The sequence below is a fragment of the Monodelphis domestica genome, chromosome 6 (assembly GCF_027887165.1).
Source record: "Monodelphis domestica isolate mMonDom1 chromosome 6, mMonDom1.pri, whole genome shotgun sequence".
Taxonomy (NCBI): domain Eukaryota; kingdom Metazoa; phylum Chordata; class Mammalia; order Didelphimorphia; family Didelphidae; genus Monodelphis; species Monodelphis domestica.
In genome coordinates this window covers 138,442,132-138,461,569 of record NC_077232.1, presented here as the reverse complement: position 1 = coordinate 138,461,569, position 19,438 = coordinate 138,442,132, and the positions used below count along the sequence as shown (strand labels likewise).

General features: G+C 33.0%; 1 protein-coding gene across 13 annotated transcripts in view; it reads right to left on the bottom strand.

Moving 5' to 3' along the window:
- Positions 1–391: 391 nt before the first annotated feature.
- DCUN1D4 (defective in cullin neddylation 1 domain containing 4) overlaps positions 392–19,438 on the bottom strand; it is an 82,265-nt gene continuing 63,218 nt past the window's right edge. For 10 of the 13 annotated variants that reach the window (XM_056802604.1, XM_007496468.3, XM_007496469.3 and 7 more), the window contains 4 exons: positions 17,656–17,764; positions 8,094–8,198; positions 3,926–4,028; positions 392–3,836 (listed from right to left, as the gene is read on the bottom strand). In XM_056802604.1, coding sequence (XP_056658582.1) covers positions 3,781–3,836; positions 3,926–4,028; positions 8,094–8,198; positions 17,656–17,764 — 373 coding nt within the window. In that variant the 3' untranslated portion in view covers positions 392–3,780. Of the gene's footprint in view, positions 3,837–3,925; positions 4,029–8,093; positions 8,199–8,515; positions 10,420–17,655; positions 17,765–19,438 lie in introns of those variants that run through there. The other 3 variants (XM_056802601.1, XM_007496470.3, XM_056802602.1) reach the window with 3 other exon arrangements.

Here is a 19,438-nt window from a genome sequence, read left to right as displayed (position 1 = left end):
AACTGAGGCAAGCAGGGGTTATGTGGCACTTACAACGAGTGTGTGGGACCATATTTGAATTCAGGTCTTGCTGATCTGCTTCAGCACTATATATAATATCTATATAATATCTATCTATCTATCTGTCTCTGTCTGTCTATCTATCTATGTGTCTATCTATCTATCTATCTATCTATCTAATGTATTTCAGAATTAGAAGGTTGTCCAAAGCAACTTTCTCATTTTGCAATGATGGATCAATATTTACACAGGTTAAATATAACTTGTAGTTAGGATTTAAATCCATGTCTACAGAAACCAAACCGAACACTCTTTCTACTATGAAATTTTAGTAAATCATTATCAGGATGATATACTGAGCTATTAAAGAAAACACAGAAAAATCACACCATTTCTGAAACCAAACACAAATTCTTTTTATTTGTGGGAATACCATTTTACATCAACTCCATTAAAACCTAAAACCAACCTGCTGAAGTCCTGTTAGGTGGCATGACAGTATTTCAAGTTAAGCGGTGAATCACAAGACTTGTACACCTCATGTATGTAATGCAAATACTGAAGACATAAAAGCATTCACAGTTACAGGTTAGCTGTTTGTCTGTATAACAAGCAGTAACCTCCAGTAGAAATTATTTTGTGACAAAAATCAACCCACATTTTGGTCTCACTTACAGACAACCAACAGTTCAGTTGGAGGATGAATTCTATACATTTATCATACAACATATGAAAGGATAAGGCTTACAGAGGTATTTTAGCAGTTGTAAGAAATAAAATTAGGGGGACAAGCTAATTTTTAAAGCTTTCTGTATAAACTTCAAAAGTACAGTTAAAATAGAAATGAGGTCAAAAAAATGTTAAGTTGAACAAAAGTGTAAAGATTTTCTACTCAGGGTTACAAAAAACCCCCCAATATTTAACTTTTAGCTCATGCTTCAAAAAGACACATATTTCAGCAGGTGTTTTTTAAAGAATCAAATAATGAAACCTCTGACCAACCACTGTAGTAATATAAATCTAAACTTTACATTCCACTCCACTGTGAGCACTTGTAGTGTTCAAATATTATTAGGAAGAAAGGGTAGAGAACCTTGTTGGAAATGGAAAAACTTGGGAAGAAAAATATACTAATCTTTTTGGCCCAAGCCACTAAATAACCATTTGATGATGTTTATGATACAATATCAACCTAGTCTAGAGATAAGTAGACAGAGACTAAAAAAAAAAAAAGTCTAAGCATCCCATCCCTCTAATCCCTCTCTCTACTGCTAAAACCACTACATTAAAACAGAAAAGGGGTGGGGGGAGATAAGGAATCAATCAAATAATCCCATAGACATATTTTTTAAAAAAGTTTAAAATCTGCAAAATGAAAACCATTCAAGATTTTCCAAGCATGTAGATTTTGGTAGCCCCACCTTGAGATTCATATTTTTAATATCAGACATTATCAATGGCTTTCTCAGGTTCCATCCTCCATTGCTAAAAAGTTTAATTATTCATGTAATGCAATGTTTCCTTTGCAACAATCTTTATATTCTGAGAGAACCTGTGCCATTTAGTATAATTCTTTTGAAAATTCTTAGTGATATCAAAAAATAAAAATAAAAATAAAACAAGCGTAGTCTTTGTGTTTGCTGTTACTTTTTAAAAAGAAAACCACAACTAATCAAATTTATGACACATTACTCCTAAAATGTGGTTTATTTGTAAATGGGATTAAAACAAATCAAAACAGTACTCTATATACTATCTTCCCTCTGGATATCACCACTGAAATATGTACATTTACACTAAAATCCTTTCAAAATATTGAATTTAATAGTGGTTGTTTGCCACAAACATTTTCTAATTCACTCAGTTATTATCTTGTGCAAATTGGCACTCAAAAAATGTCCAAATGTGAGCATAGCATTCAAGTATGTGTAGTAATTCTAGAGCTTTTGACACTACATGTTTTTCTCACAGCAGACCAAACATTTCTATTTGGTAGGGAAAGGTAGTACACTTTTATTTTTACCATGATGTGATTTTGTATATGCACGCACACCCATTGTATATACATATGTAATTTCTATCTTTGGTGGTTGAATTAGAACAGGGGGGAAAATTCAAATAAAACCTGAAATCCTGGATACTGTTAGAGAAACTATGACACGGTAGTGTGGAGGAGCATGCCTGTGTGTTTTTTCTCATTTCATAGAACTCAAAAATTTTTCATTTACTCTAAGGTTGGGAGTAGGGGGAGAAGAAGAACCTCTCACAAATTTTGACCAAGTTCAAATGGCTTCCAATTACTTGCATGGTCTTAGATTCTGCTCATACTACATAATAATAGCTACATTCATTTCATTTGTTCAAATGCACCAATAGCTTCTTACTTGTCAAACAACCATAACATTTTCTGTTTTCAAAAAACCTTAGGGACTGCATTATTTATTTAATAGCACCAAATATACTGAAGAAAGAAGTGTTGGTGTTGACAATACATTTCCTAAGGAAGGGAAAGGCAAAGAAAACAAGACATAAAATGCAAACCTTAATATACCATTCCATTCTTTAGTTTTCCTCATTTGGGCTAAATCTTTCCTGTACAAATTACTTAGTCATCCAAAAAAAAAAAGTGGTCCCAATGTAAAAGATATTGTCTATTTAACTCAATGCTGGTGGTTTCATATTCATTGCCTGCAATGAACATTTTGCCAGGAAAAACCCAGCAGGAAAGAAAAGGAAAAACAAATCCCTGCTATTCAATGTAGTTCTTTAATTACATAAGAAACCGAAAATTAGACACTATGAAAGCTTAACTAAAAATTCAAACCGTGACCCCCAGTTGGCTGGAGTTGATAAATTGTGATTGCCAACAAATCATTAGTATTTGAGTGAGGAGAACATAAATTTTAGTTTTAGTAGCTTAGGAAACAATAGATGCCTGAACATTCTTCATAAGCCAAAAGAAAAGAGAGGGCTGAGGAGGAAGGATAGGTGCATGCCAAAGGCAATTTAAAGGAATTTAAATCTCATTTTTGTAAAAGTACATTTTTAATTTGCTGATTTTTACCACTATCTAAAATACTACAGGGTTTTTTTAAACATAAAAAAAAATGTTTAGTTTGTTTAAAAAAAACCAACACATATCAAATAGAAATTATCTGTGGCATGTTACAACTCTGTATCCAAATAATTAACCATTTAAAAGGCCAATACTTTTAACTAAAACTAAGTACATTTGGCATGTGCTGCTGAAGGAATAAATGGCACTCATTCCCCTATCAAAAAACTGACCTCTTAAACAGAAATGTTATACTGGCAATGGCTGCTCATGGCAAAAATGTCCAAAGATTTCTTTAGTCTTGTTTTCGGAAATGCTACATTTGAGACCAAATAAAGAAATAAAAGATTCATTTGAAAAAAGTGACGAAAATGTGCCACAAAATTATTTTTACAATACATTTCTGCAGAAATAATCTCTAGGTGAAGCTTTTTTTATACACATATACAAAATTTAAACAGCAATATACACATAATCACAGTGAAGACATTGGCAAATTCACCAATCTGTAGTGTAAATACAAAATGCAAAGCAGCCTTCAAAGAGGACAATGCCACACAGCAAGCGTCATAGGCTTGTTAAATAGCAAACACCACAACTTCCCTGCAGAAGGGACACTGTGCGAGAAAAGCAGCATGCGCTTTGATACAAACAGCAATTTATGGCTAATGGTTGACAGAACTGTGCTAACAGGGACTCTTGAGCTGCTGTGCATAGTTAAATTCCTATGTCATCTGTTTCTCTTTATACCACTCCACAAATTCATCCAACAAAACTGGCCCTGTAGAGAGAGAGAAAGTGAGTATATTTTACATAAATTCTTTCAAGAGGATGGTGGGAAAAAAGTAAATACACCCCACTGATACTCACATGCTCCATCTTCATCATAGTTGCTAAGGTCAAGATTAATTGTTCTGCTAAACTCTAGCACATTGCACCACTGATCTTTGTTTATGACTTTATATTTTGATTGCTGTTAAAAAGATAAAAATGTAAGTGAAATGTGGAATAATTAGAAATTGTTTCATACTCTTATATTATAGAACTTTATGATACAAATACATTAAAACAAAGGATTCAAATTGCGTAGACCAAGTAAACAGAATTATGTAGTAGAACAAAAGTAGTATTTAAGTACCTGATCAATATCTTCTTGACAAAAATACTACAGAAATTCCAAAGGGGAAAACAAATGGCAGATTTATGTAAGAGTCATGATGATATGAGGGTCAGAAAAATTCATATCCTTCAACCTTGAGATGTTAGAGATTCACACAGTAAAGTTTTTATCTTCTAAATTGGATTTTCACCAAGATTTCTACTTTTAATTCTAGCTGTATCAAGTCAAAAGGGATTTACTGCAATGCAGGTTTATTGTATTCTCACTACTATTAGGTTCAACAGGGAATACAAGGATAGAAGATAAAGTCCTTGACCTTAAAAGAAAAGTAGAAATAGGTACACACAAATCAAAATAAAACAACTAAACATAACCTTAAAGAGTAAATAATATATAAGTGGTGATTTTAAGCACAATGTTTTAGTATCCTCTGTGTGTCATCTAACCTCCTATAGGAAAGGCTCATATTCTAGATTTTTCTTACACACAGTATCACAATGCTTAAATCATCTATTAAAACAAGACACATGAGGCCAATAATTGGAAATCATGGAATCACATAAGCCACAAAAATGTATAAATAAAAGACAAAAATTATAACTGGATTCTTCTTTACAATAGAAAAATTTTACAACAGTAAGGATGATTATTGCCACTGTGCTATTTTAAGAGAAAAACAAAACAATATAAGCTAATATATACTTTTTCTACCCATCACCCTCCCTACCAGAAATAACAACAAAAAATAAGTTCAAAGCAGGAAATCAATGTCCACTCATTCCTTTCAAGGTAACTTTGAAAGGGTAATTACCAATAAAGAAAACTACTGTGCACAGTTTATACTTGTCCAAGAGCCTCTTCAACATCTAATTCTAACACTGCCCCCAATGGCAATTGCTTTCAATGATTCTCATAGTGGTAATACTTTCCTTTCATAGGAGAATCAACTGCAAGTTAATATTCTTTAGAACAGCCAATCCAGCATAATAAAAGTTCCTTTTTTGCCACTAGATAGTATTAATTTTTTTAAACCTCAATCCTCCATCTTAGAATTGATGCTAAGTATTTGTTCCAAGGCAGAAGATTCGTTAAGGGCCAGGTATTTGGCATTAGTGACTTGCCCAGGGTTGCACAGCTAGAAAGTGTTTCAGGTCAAATTTGAATTCAGGATCTCCAGCCTCCAGGCTTAGCTCTCTATTCGCTGAGTTATTTAGCTGCCCCACTAGCTAGTATTTTATAAGAAAATGGAAGTCTGAAAGCTTTACCTGGGTCTCAAAGTCAAGAACTAAGTAATATTTTATCATTAAGTTACATAAATAAGCAATATACTAAGCTGATGACTTTAGTCATCATTTGGAAATTAACCTAATTTTTTATAGTTATAATCAACAAACTAAATTGGTGATTTTTAGTAATAAGTTTGGAAGTTAATCTTCCAGTTTTTATAAGCATAATCAATACTTCAAAGAATCTTTGATTTCATTAATATGGATCCTCCTTCCAAAAATACTGAGAATAGCCTGCCCTGTCTTTCTTCTCATCTCCTGATACTAGTTTCTGACTTCCTATGAAGTTTTCACAAGCAATTTGCCCAACATGTATACAATCTTCTTTTGGGGCTCTGGACATCACATGGATACAAATTTAGTAACAAGGGCTATCTGTGAAACCTTACTTTGGATACATGACCAAGAAATGCATCTCTCTGATGTTATTTATGTCACTTGTGACAATAATCAATGCATCTCTCCTATTGCCCTCTGGGATTTTCAATTTGTAGTTAGCTACATATTGTATCTCTAGGACTATAGCTGTTAAAAAGATGGGTTTTTACTTCAAGTAGTACCTTGGAGATACTAAAAATGCAATTCAAGTTTTCTTACTCTTTCTTAATTCTGGATCTAACTAAATCTTCATCATTGGCAAATGGGTACATATGCAAAACACAGTCAATAAGCATTTATTGAGCACGTAGTATGTTTCAGGAACTGTGATAAGTGGAAGAAAGAAAGGAAAGAGTGAAGGAATCTAATGGGGAAAGATAACAAACAAAAAAAATCTGAAAAAGGAGTAGGAGAAGAGAGCTAACTAGGACAGGGCATGACAGTAAAGTCCAGAAGAGTGCACTGGGTGGGAAATGAAGACATGGCAGGTGTGGGCACTTTCCTTAAATAGAGCTCTCTTATTGCACCTACTCTAATTAGAGAGAGAGGCATCAGGGCCACCATGGAACTCTTTTTTTTCCATTTGAACTCCAAACTGGATACTCTCCACAATGGCAGAAAAACCTTTTGTAAGCATAAGTTACCCTATTTTATGCCTTCGTTAATATAACCAGAGAATCACTAAACATTCTCCTGGGTTTATCAAGGAATATTTTACCATCATAATATCAACATGGCAGACAACTTGGCAGGATCCGGTTTTTTGGTCATTATTTGACAAGTATATTTGACAAGTATAAATTATTTGTATTGCTGTGCTTTATGGTCTACAAAGTATTTTGTATGCATTATTTCATTTGTATTTAAGTCAAAACATGAAATTATTTTAAGACCTAAATTTTTCACATTTCTAGAGAATTCTATAGCATCTTTTGTTCAAAAAAGGGGAGTTAGTAACAATCATTTTCAAAGAAATTAATAACAGCATTTTTTCTAGCCCCCTACAAAATATTGATAATTGTGTTTTGAAGTGTTCATGAAAATATAAAATGTGTATTTTTTAAAAAATCAAACTGGAAATAGCAGCTTACTGTTTCATCTGTGATCTTTTTTGTTACTGGTTATATTAAATATTATTGTTGGATTTCTCCTTTAAAATATGCAGAAAATTATCTGTGTTTATGGAAAAGAAAAGCTTTCCCAAAGGACTTCTCATACTAATGTTTTTTTTTTCCTTTATGAATAAGTACAAAGGAAATGGAACCAAGGGAAGGAGAAAGGAAAATGTCATAGTTGATACAAAATAAAAACTGGTTCCTAGTAAGAAACTACTAGGATCTCATTTTGGCTACTATGTCAACAAAAGATTAATCAATTATTATATTACATTATTATATTATGTCAAAAGATTATAGTCAGTGGTTCAGAAATTCTAACCAAATAATATTTTCATATTAAAGGAGATTTTTTTAAAGACAAGATTTTTTCAAATTAAAAATGTTTACTCAATAGAGAAACTGGTCAAATATCACAGGTCTCATGTATATGTGTATGTGTGTGTGTATGTGTGTGTGTGTGTGTGTGTGTGTAATATATACATGTATATTTAACTGACAATAATAGCCTTTTTTGTCTTATTTTGTCTATAATGTTGTAGGCAGTGGTGTAACACTCAAACAAAAATTGATCATTACTGGCCTCATAATGACTTAGAAAACCACAAAGTAACATTATCTATGATGTACTATATATTTTTATTTTTAATCTAGCACTCTAGTTTTGTGGGCAGCAACCAATTGAGTTTGACACCTCTGCTGTAGGCAACTGTTTGTGAGGAAACCAACTCTACCAACAAGTAAACTAATTCAATCTCGGGGAATTTCTGGGGACACTGAGAATGACTTTCCTCAGGATTATACAGTTAATATATAACAAGTGCTTTTTACTTGTGCTCAAAACAATATTTAAATAAAGGGAGAATTTTTTAAATGAAAAGAGGCCAGGGAAATTTTATTTATACCTAAGAATATTTCAGTATATTTATAACATATTATTGTTATAAAACTTAAAAATTTAAAGTATAAATGAAATGAGGCCCAAATTACTGATACCAATATATCATAAAGACAATGTTCTTCCAAAGACAAAATTTAACTTTAAAATATAATAATACAATTATGTAAAATTTAACAACTAAAATACATGGTTTTTTAAAAAGTAAATAAACATTTCACTAAATAGCATCATTTTGTACCTCTAGGAATTGGTGGAATACTGGGAAAAGGGGCCAGGTTTTCCCTAACAACAGTCCCAACATACATTTGGCAGTATTGATGTCTAGGCTTCGCTGGTCCTTTTCCTGTTTAATAGACAAAAATGTGAATGAGACAGTTGAAGAAATTTTATAAATTTCAAGCACCAAAACTTCTATTTAATCTAAAAAGAAAAGCCCCTGAAAACTTCATTTATCACAAACATCACAAAAACCCCTAGGAGATAATAAAGGTCAAAAGAGAGAGAGAATAGGAAAAGGGAATTATTATGAAAAAGTTACAATTTAACAAAGAGAATAATATATATATATATCTTTTAAATGATTGACAAAAAACCAAATCAATTAAATACACACTAGCATATACTGCTATTTCATAAAGAAATCCACAAGGTGAACAACTAATTGACACTTGCTTTATTTACAAAAATAAAAAGCCAAAATAATTTTAATATTTACAATTAGATTTAGATGTTCCAAGGACAAGCAACAAAGAATCTCTCATTTTAAGGAATAAATTTTTCAAGAAGTTAAATCCACGACAACTTCATTAGCTATTTTCCTTCTAAAGCTACTCACTAGTATACTCTACATGTTGAAACTGAACCAAACCAAATTCACCCTGACATCATAATTTTATGTTTCTGGAGATTCTCTTCAAACCAGTCAGCCTACAAACAAGAGATTTGCATATATCCACTCTCTGGAAAAGTAGAATCTACATGTATTACCACTCTGAAAAGAAAGTTTTTAGCAATATATAACATGATGACCATGGAAAATACTTCATGTTGGGTACAGAGGCTACATTTCATTGAGAAAACCCAAAGAGACAATGCACATTAACACAGATATAAAAAGACAGCTTTGTTTCTTCTCCATTATACTTCTCACAAATGAGTAATTTTTCTTTCACATTTTTTTCCCCAAAAGTCATTATTTTTAGAATCAGAACTAAAAAGTACCTTAGAAAAAAAGAACTGAAGGATCAAACCTCTGATAAAATATTTGGTCAAAGTCAGAATCCACCAAAGAATAGGTATCATCATGAAGTAGTTTTCAGATCTGCAGCCAATGTTAAGAAAACATTGAGCTACCTGCATGAATTAGAAACTTCTGGACTTTGGTCTAGTTAAAAAGGCAGTGCTTACTCGCAATAAGAAATATAGGATGCTTAATCTAAAACAATAAACAATAAATTTTCTCAAATTTTAATGTATTCTATCTTAACATGTAATCCAAACGCATCTTGATAAGATGTGATTATTTCAAGTAACAATTCAAATGTTCTTCCAAGTGCAAAAAAAAAATCCCTAATATTACATTTAGTAGTAATGAATTTAACAATTCAGAAATGTGTGTACCTCAATCAACAAATAACAAATGAAAAAGATGAAAGCACAATAGCTTGCTACTAAGGAGAATCCACAACAACTTTATTCCTAGGATCACTCACTGTTATTTTTCTCACAGTGAATGGTATTTGTATACAAACAGATCAGGCAAGATGCTTACATAACCTCATCTCTATTAGTGGAAACTCTGCTTAACTACCACAACAGTAGGGATTAACCTAAACCTAAAAGTTTCTATAGAAGCAGGTAGTCTGAGTCAATGTTTGACTGCCCACTGGATATCTGAGTCATCTTATTTAAGATTGTACTGTTCACACAACTGAGGAGAAAGAAAAGTGTATTAATGCCTCACCCTAACCAAAACTGGTTAGTTTGCCATATTTGGCAAAGTTTTTAAGTTCTGCCTTGTACTCTTCCAGGCAAGTGGAATGTTATATTATTCTACCTGAAAACAAACATGTTACAGAACACCAAAAACTACGCCACAACAAGAACGTCAGCTATCCAGAAAGAACTGCACATGAGCCAGAGAATAGGCAGTCAATACTATGGCATTGAGCAAAAGCACCACTCCAGAAGAATGTTTCATAGAGAATGAGAGTTTTGCAATTGTAAACTTATCTCCACTTTCAACCCTAGCATTAAATCAAGCTACTCCTAAAACAGGTGTCATTTTCCATTGCCTTCAGTCTATGTGTCCCCACAATGATGGATACAATACTAAGGTGACAAAAGAAAGATTAAACAAGGACCTTGACAGACTATTTGCAACAATACCACCATCTGACAAACTGATGATCATGAGAGATTTCAATGCATGTATTTGGCAGTCATGCCAAAACATGGAGAAAAGTCATCGGACTCACAGGATTGGAAAGCTGAACAGCAATCACTTACTCCTGATCTGCAAGCGTGCCAGACATCAGCTCGTAATCACTAACACCATCTTCTGCCTAGCAAACAAGAGAAAGACATTATGGATGCACTCAAGATCTAAACAGTGGCATCTCACTGATTATTATAATTATTTGTTAGTGGGACCTGGAGATTAATATTTCAAAAGCTAAATATACAATTGATCACCACCTGATACACCAGAAATCTGAAAGCAATATTTCCAAATAAATCTCAAAACAGAATCCAAACCATCTAATAAACAGCAGCTTAACATAAGAATATAGGCACTTTCAAAGAGCTTTGTGACAACATCATAGTAGCATTGTCAAAAAATAAATGGATTTCCAGTTGCAAGGACTGCTATAAACAGCAAATTTCCTCAAGTTAGTCTCTATCACCTGAGCTGGTTCAAAGAGAACATTCCTGATAGTCAGAAATGCCACTTGAAGCAAATTAAATAAGACTGGTAATGCCACATAATACTCTGTTTATATCTGTTTATATCAAGGTATGAGGCACAAATAAAGTTTGCACAATTAGCATTAGCAATCCAGATTATGGGATGTTGATTTCACAACCTAGAAGCTTCAGAGTTCCCCAATGGCATTTAACTGTTAAGAAGAGGAAAAGTTCCCACTCCTCATAAAAAAAAAATATCCACATACTTCCATAAACCAAATGAATCTAAATTATGTGTAAAATAAATCAGGATCTGACTTAATAAACAGTTTAATTTCATTGAAAAAATAGTATTACAACTACATGGAGCCTACACACCAGAAAGAGAATAGTTCTTAGGGATATTTTGTTGCCTATTTAAAATACATAAAAATAAAAATATTATCAACTATGGCCATGCCTCAAATAAAAACAAGATGAAAAAACAAAGGATCTGACTGTATTCTCTGAGAAGTTAGAAATAAAATACTGCAAATACAACAATATATATTTTAAACTAAAAACAATCACAATAAAGTTTCATCCCTACTTATTAATATACAGATAGCATATTTACTAGCTGAACTTGTATGTAGTAGTTGTTTTAAAAGCAAGATTATTTCTTGCTTAATATTGAGGCCTTATGAATCTAATTCCTCCTGCTAATAAGAATTATGGCATACAATTTTTTCTCTTACTCATAGGCACTGACAATGAACCGAGACTTCTTAGTTAAAACAACCAAATAACTATACCTGATGAACACTTGATCTCAAGCTAATGTATTTGCTAAACATCTGCCTTTTTAATAACCAAGAATACAGATAAATATAAGCTAAGTAACTATACTTTTGTTTTAGGGGAAGATGTAGTTTTCACTTCCCCAAAGCTTTATGTATGTGTATAACAACAATCCATTATATTAGAAGAAAGAGGAGAAATGAATGCTATAAAGGAGGGGAGAGACAGAAGGACTGTCACAGAAGGAAAGGTGAATAACCTTAGCCTCAAATTTTGGACATCATAAACTGAATTATGAACCAAAATATAAGCAAACTTATCCTATTTGATTAGTAACAGAAATAAAAATACCACAAAGAACCATGGCATCACTGAAGAACAATCGAGGTTATTTAAAAAGGTACACAATATGAAAGTTACAGAACATAAAGTTCTCTTTAACTTAGTTTGTTGGAGTAAAATAAGTTTAAAATGGAACAACAAATCATCTAAATTAGGGTTTTTATACAAAATTAAGACCAGAAGCTACAAATAAAATACAACAAATGAACACCTAAAACTTGTCTTTTGGTGGCAATTATTTTTTAAAAAGCATTTTAAAAATTTAAATATAATTCCTTTAGGAAAAAAATCAGGTTATGCCACATTATAAATAAAAGCCAAAAAGCTTGCAGATAGGACCAAATTCTTGCAACACAACACTTTCTTTAAACCTCAAGAATGTTCAGTCTGGGGCAGCTGGGTGGCTTGGTGGATTGAGAGTCAGGCCCAGGGATGGGAGGTCTTGGGTTCAGATCCGGCCTCAGACACTTCCTAGCTGTGTGACCCTGGGCAAGTCATTTAACCTCCATTGCCTTGCCCTTACCACTCTTCTGCCTTGGAGCCAATACACAGTATTGATTTCAAGGCAGAAGGTGAGGATTATTTAAAAAAAAATTTTTTTTTAATGTTCAGTCTGAACTTTTTGCATACTAGATATTGTTTCCAGGAAAAGGCATTAATGTAAAAAACAACTGTAAATATTTAATCAATTCAATGATTTAATAACTTGTTCTCTGGCTATAACCTGGGGGAGATGCTAACAAAGGAGCTGTCCATATGCCCAATCCCTCCATTTCAGGATGAGCCAATTTACGCTCACAAAATATTAAGCAATCTGTCGGCCACACATTATCCAACTGGTTAACTGCAGAGCAAGGACTAGAACCCAGAGAGTCCATCTCCAACTCAATATCCATCCTACTTCACCATCTTTAAAGATTGCTACCATTCATTCTTGCATTTACTCAGAGCATGTTATCCCACCTCATTAGAGAAGTAAAATTAAAAAAGATTTCCCTACACAATATCCCTAATATGAACCCCTCCCCCCCCAACTCTTTCTGAATGGCAATTGGAAACAAAAAACAAAACAGAAAAGAATGATTAAATTCAAATTTTAAAAAGCTACTTAAAATGGGTGATAGAATAGAAACATTTACACTTATTCCTCTACCTCTTTCCCCAACTCTCTAATCTCTTTCCCCCTACTTCCTCCCCTGGTTAAGTTTTCAAAATTTTTAGTCTTCCAATGCAATTTCAATCTGGCAGAATGATATCAGCAGGAAGTTAGGGATGCAGTATTTAGTTACTTGGTCTTTCTTCCTCTGGTTCAAAAGGAATTAAGCCCCAAGCATGAAATCTGAAAGGAACTTCCAAAAGTAAACAGTTTTGTTTGATTAGCAAATAACTTCTGTTTTCATTACAGACAAAAACACAATAATCTCTTTGGTGCTAACTGGTACTTTCAAAAATCTGAGTTTCTGCTAAAGGAAGGAAACAAACACTAAAAGTTCTTCTATAACCCAAACAACTAACTTCACTGTTAAATGTGGAGTGAATTCATGTTGTATAATAAATGGGAATGAGAATCTCAAAGATGAAATTACTAAAATTAACAGGATATAAGAGACCAGAAATCAAATGTCTGTATCATAGTCCTTCCATTTACCTTCACCTAACTGTTCCCCAATCCTTGTCCAACTAAAGAGGGGAAAAAAGGAAAAATATTGCCCAAGTATATAGGTAATTTAATAGAGGCAACTAGCTCTCTTTTTCTTAAATTAGAATACAATTTAAGTGGAACAGTACAGAATAGGTGAGGTGATGCTCAATGGTAACTACTTGTATGAGAGACTCAGCTTCCTCATTTCTAAAAGGAGGGTATGAACACCCTTTTGGCACTAACTAAATCTATGCTCCTTTCAGACTAGGCAGCGCCCTAGAATTTACCAAATCTGATAACACAAAGATACATCCAAAATATTCTGTCCCCAAAGAGTTTACAAACACTGACAAACAATAACAGTGCAGAATAACACATGGTAAAAATCAAGTGCCATAGGTTAAGAAGGGGGAAACTTGTGATACGATGACCAGAAAAAGGCTTCCCAGAGAACCAAGCTGGATCCTGAAAGGGAGAAGGGGGGAGCATTCCAGAGGAGGCCATGGCAGGGTGCAAGGAGGGGAGATAGGAAAGATTGGACATGTTCAGAAAATAAAAATAGAGAACATACAAGGAGCAATGGGATTTAAGTCTGGAAAAGTAGACTAAAGACAAACTTGTAGAGGGTGGTCTTGAATGTTAGACTAAAGGTTTTGAATTTGACTCAGGAAATAATGGAATTTTAAAGCAATTAAAGACTTGGAAGGGGGAATGGCATGATAAAACAATGCGGGAGAAAGTTATTTTCAAGTGACAGCAATAAGGTGTAGAGGAAGGATAGAATGGATGCCAAAAAAAAAAAAACCACACACACACACACACACCTTGAAAGAAAACCATAACATGGGGCTGAATTACTATAGTGGCAGGGAGACTGGGAATGGAAATAATGGAAAGAATTCACAGTTCGTAACTATATAAGGGAAAGCAAAGAAAAGAGGAAAAAAATGCTTTAATCCTGGGTTACCAGGAGAATATTTCACACACAGACACCTACACCCATAGTAAATCAGAAGGCTTAGGTTGCAGATGAAGAGAAAGACAATGCCCTATTAAACAAACAAAACATTTTCATACATTTTATAGGATGTCTATCAATAAAAGAAATGGAGAATATGGGAAGAAAATAAGTCTATGAGAGAGAATATTTAATCCTACTAGGCTATCTAGCCTCTGATTTAAGTGTGAAAAAACTCCTGTAAGAAACTCACTCTATTAATACAAATCAGCAAACATTTTGTAACACTTTGTAAGAGAGTTACCAGGAGTCAATGTGAGATTAAAGTGACTTGCTCCAGGTCCCAGAGCCAGTATATGCCAGAGACAGACTTTGAACCAAGTCTGACTCCCATAACAAGGCCAAAGAACCACATCCAGAATAGAATTTCCCTTTATTGGTTTCCTTCACCTTTTGAGTGATTAAATTTTCATTAATACAAATTAGGAAAGTATTAAAGTTTATGCTCTTGTCAAAGAAAGAGCTCTTGAAGCTGTCCATACAGTTGAAGTACCCCAAAATTTTCAGTCGTAATCAAAATGAAATAGGCTGCCTCAGAAGGTAAAGAGCTAGTCTTGAAATCTTAAAGCAAAAGCTGAATGACACCCTTTTGTGGGATATAGGTTTGGAATGGATTAGATTTCCTCTGAGTGCTCATCCAACTTTGAAATTCTATGAAAAGCTAACAATATAGTTAATAATATTACAATTCTAATTTGTTATTTGTCTTCTCCAAACCATGATTTTACTGATTTTATTTAGTACAAAATCAAAACTTCATGGGAATCACATACCACAAACTTCAAATATTTTATTATAATAGATATAACAAAATAACCTGCAAATGGTGAAGATCTAAAATACTGCAAAAAAAAGGATTAATAAGTTAGCGAGAGAAAAAAGGGTAACTAATATTATTTGCTCCATGTTTTTAGCTTTAAATTTGCTGTATGGGTATATTTTACATGACAGCACATGTATAATCTAAAACAAATTACTTGCCTTCTCAAGGAGGGGGAGGGAAGGGGAGAATTTGGAACTAAAATTTTTTTTTAAATGAAATGTTACATTTTTGTTTACACATATTTGCAACAAAAAATAAACATAAAAAAGATCAGTGTGGAGGAGCACGTCTATCACTTCAGAAAGATCCTGGTCATATGGATTAAGTGACTGTCTTCAAATATTTCATTAATATTTTTAATATCCATAAACATTTAATATATACTTAATCTCATTTGTAGTTCCAGAATTGACTATCTTACACCAATTGAGTAGAAAACTGACATCCAACCAGGAGGAACTTTCTCATGTGGCTAAGTCTGACAATAAATATAGGATAAACAGGATTTTTTATTTTAAAGAAATATTTCAATACTTCAAAGATTCATGATTCTTTAAGTAAGAACTTGCTCTAATGCAAAATTCAACTCCATTAAAGTAATAAATATTGGAGGGATGTGGCAAAATTGGGACACTAATAAATTGCTGGTGGAGTTGTGAATTGGTCCAACCATTCTGAGGGCAATTTGGAACTATGCCCAAAGGGCTTTAAAAGAATCCATGCCCTTTGATCCAGCCATACCATTACTGGGTTTGTACCCCAGAGAGATAATAAAGAAAAAGACTTGTACAAAAATATTCATAGCCGTGCCCTTTGTGTTGGCAAAAAACTGGAAAATGAGGGGATGCCCTTCAATTGGGGAATGGCTGAACAAATTTTGGTATATGCTAGTGATGGAATACTATTGTGCTGAAAGGAATGATGAACTGGAGTATTTGTATGTGAACTGGATCAATCTCCAAGATTGATGCAGAGTGAAAGGAGCAAAACCAGGAGAGAACATTGTACACAGAGACTGATATATTTTGGCACAATCACATGTAATAGATTTCTCTACTAACAGCAATGCAATGATCCAGGACAATCCAGAGGAACTTATGAGAAAGAACGCTATCCACATCCAGAGAAAGAACTGTGGGAGCAGAAATGCAGAAGAAAAACATATGATCGATCACATAGTTCAATGGGGATATGACTAGGGTTTTGATGTTAAAAGATCACTCTGCTGCAAATATGAATAACATGAAAATAAGTTTTGAACAATGATACATGTATAACCCAGTGGAATTGCTTGTCAGCACTGGGAGGGAGGAGGGAAGGGGAGTGGGGATCATGAATCAAGTAACTGTGGAAAAATATTCTAGATAAAAAATTAAATTAAATTAAATTAAAAATAGAACTGAAAAAAAAATTCAACTCCATTTATGCCTTAATAAAGTTTCAAGTTCTCCTACTTGTTCTCCTATAACTCCCCCAAACCCCCCCCCACCAGACAGACACACACACACACACACACACACACACACACACACACACATCACATGGTAGCCAATATTACAGTATTAAGTTTCTGCATATTTTAGCTAGACTGGCCCTCGGAAAATAAATTACATGTAAGTTGCCATCTTTGGGTAATACCAACTGAGATTCAAATTAATTTGATATTCCAATCATTTCCACAAAATATGATCTAGTCTTAATATAAAAAGTCAAAACTACATGTGTAAAACCCAGTGGAATTGCACATTGGCTACAGGAGGGGGGTGGGTGTCAGGAGGGGAGAGAAAGTACATGAATCATGTAACCATGGAAAAATATTCTAAGTTAATTAATTAAATGAAATAAAAAAAATAAAAAATAAAAGTCTAAACTACACTAGAAAAGATTAAACTGGATGATTAACTAAATGTGTAATTTTTCTGTTGTTTTACATCACACAAAAGACTTTTCATTAGTTACTAGCCAGTACTGAAGGAGACACAAACAAATCTAGTGAAGCTAAATCGAGTGAAGCCTCTAGCAATCTCAATGAGCACAATTAGATAATAATTATATTTCCATTTTTAAGTTTATTTTAGTCAACCCAAATGAATTGCTAGGTTTACATTATAGATATTTTGCTATTAAAAGGGTTAGTTCTAAAAGAATGTATATATTTAGAGAAATATGAAGGAACATCCAAGAAGCAATTTAAACTTAGTTTCTTTGCTGTGGCATATAAAAACGAACCCTAGGAAACAATAAAAATAAAAAGCAAAAACATATGGCTTGGATATCAAAATACTTACCCGTGCAAAGTCAAATGCATATCGGTAAATAAGTTTGAAATTTGCAGGCTCATTTAATAATGATCTCAAGTAATCCAAAGAATTTCTTAATTTCTCTGTTGAATCACATCTAAAGAAAACAGAAAACGAAAGGAGCTACATATAAAATCCAGGTTTATGATTTACCAGACAAAAAATTTTGTGGTAACATCTACTATAAGCAAAGGGAAATTAAAACAGAAAAGACAACGCTAATAGATAACCTGTTTCGAACAATAAATGAAACAGTTGTTTTCAGAACAATAAGGCACAATATTTTACAAATCAAATAAAAAATCTTTATTTTGTTGTAGTCTACTTGCTAATATTTTATTTAAAATATTTGTATCAATGTTCATTAGAGGTATTGTTCTATTAATTCATTTCTCTGCTTTGTCTGTTTCTGGTTTAGGTATAAGATCGTATTTGTATCATAGAAAGAGCCTGGAATGATGACTTATTTTCCTTTTATTGCAATGAGAATTAAATGTCGAATGAATGTTTTAAACTTATAAATCCATCCTGCTCCTGGAGTTTGCTTGCTTCTTCCTTGGGAGGTCATTTATATTTTGTTCAATTTCTTTTTCTGATATGGGGTTACTTTAACAATTATTTCTTCTTTTGTTATTTTATTTTAATAAGTATTTTTTCTAAGTTTTGTGGCACAAAAAGATTTCTGATTACCTCCTTTGTTTATTCTTTAATTGTTGTGAATTCTCCTTGAGAGCATGTTGTTTCCATTTTTGCCTATGGCCAATGCCTAGCCCAGTTTCACTTACACAGAATATGCTTAATGAACTGAATTACTAACAGTGGGAGGATGTTAAATGCTTGACAAATTTCAAAATTATCTAAGTATAGTAAAAAACAAAACATTATTAATCCCATTTTAAAGTAGAAAGAATGTGTATATGTATATATGCACAGATGTATTATGTACATGTGCCAAAAACTTACTATTAAAGAGAAACAGAAATCATTCTAAATATTTAGGAATGGAATAATTAGCATACTACTGAATCAGCAATACCAAATATTATTCAAAAGTAATTTTTAGTGAATTATAAGCTCAGTATAAATATAAAGTTTGATAGGGCAGTCAAAAAAGCTAATATACTCACATAAGCTAAATGAAAAAAGTTAGTTTCTAGAACCTCCCAGGGAAGGGAAAATCAGTCATACCACCTATAGACAATTAGGTTTAACTCTCGGGACCATATTTTTGGAAGGATATAAAACAAACTGGAATACATTTCAGAAAGCCAAATAGTCTAGTAAAGGGACTAAAGACTGACAATAAAAGGAATCATCAGATCTAGAGGGAGAAACAATCTTAACTTTTTTCATGTCTTCAAGAATGACTAATAAACAAACAAAGGATAAGATTTGTTCTGCTTAGTCTCAATGAACAATATTAGGAGAAAGATATGAAAGTTGCAGAGGCAGATTTGGGTCTGTGTAAGGAAAAACTTCCAAAATTACAATTGGCTGCCTTCAGAGGTTGCAGGTTCCCTCTACTGCTGTGGATTTTCATATGCATACCATATGGTCACTTGTTATAGAAGGGATTCATGTTCAGATATCATTTGTACTAAAAGGGTCATCACTGAGATCCCTTATAACTCAGTGGTTTTGTACCTTAATCATTCATTACACAACAACATCTGAAATATTACTTTAAATTTAACACTTAGTAAACTCTCCAAAACAGAAATATGATTTATATTATATACAAGTGTATATGCATATGTATACTGAATTTAAA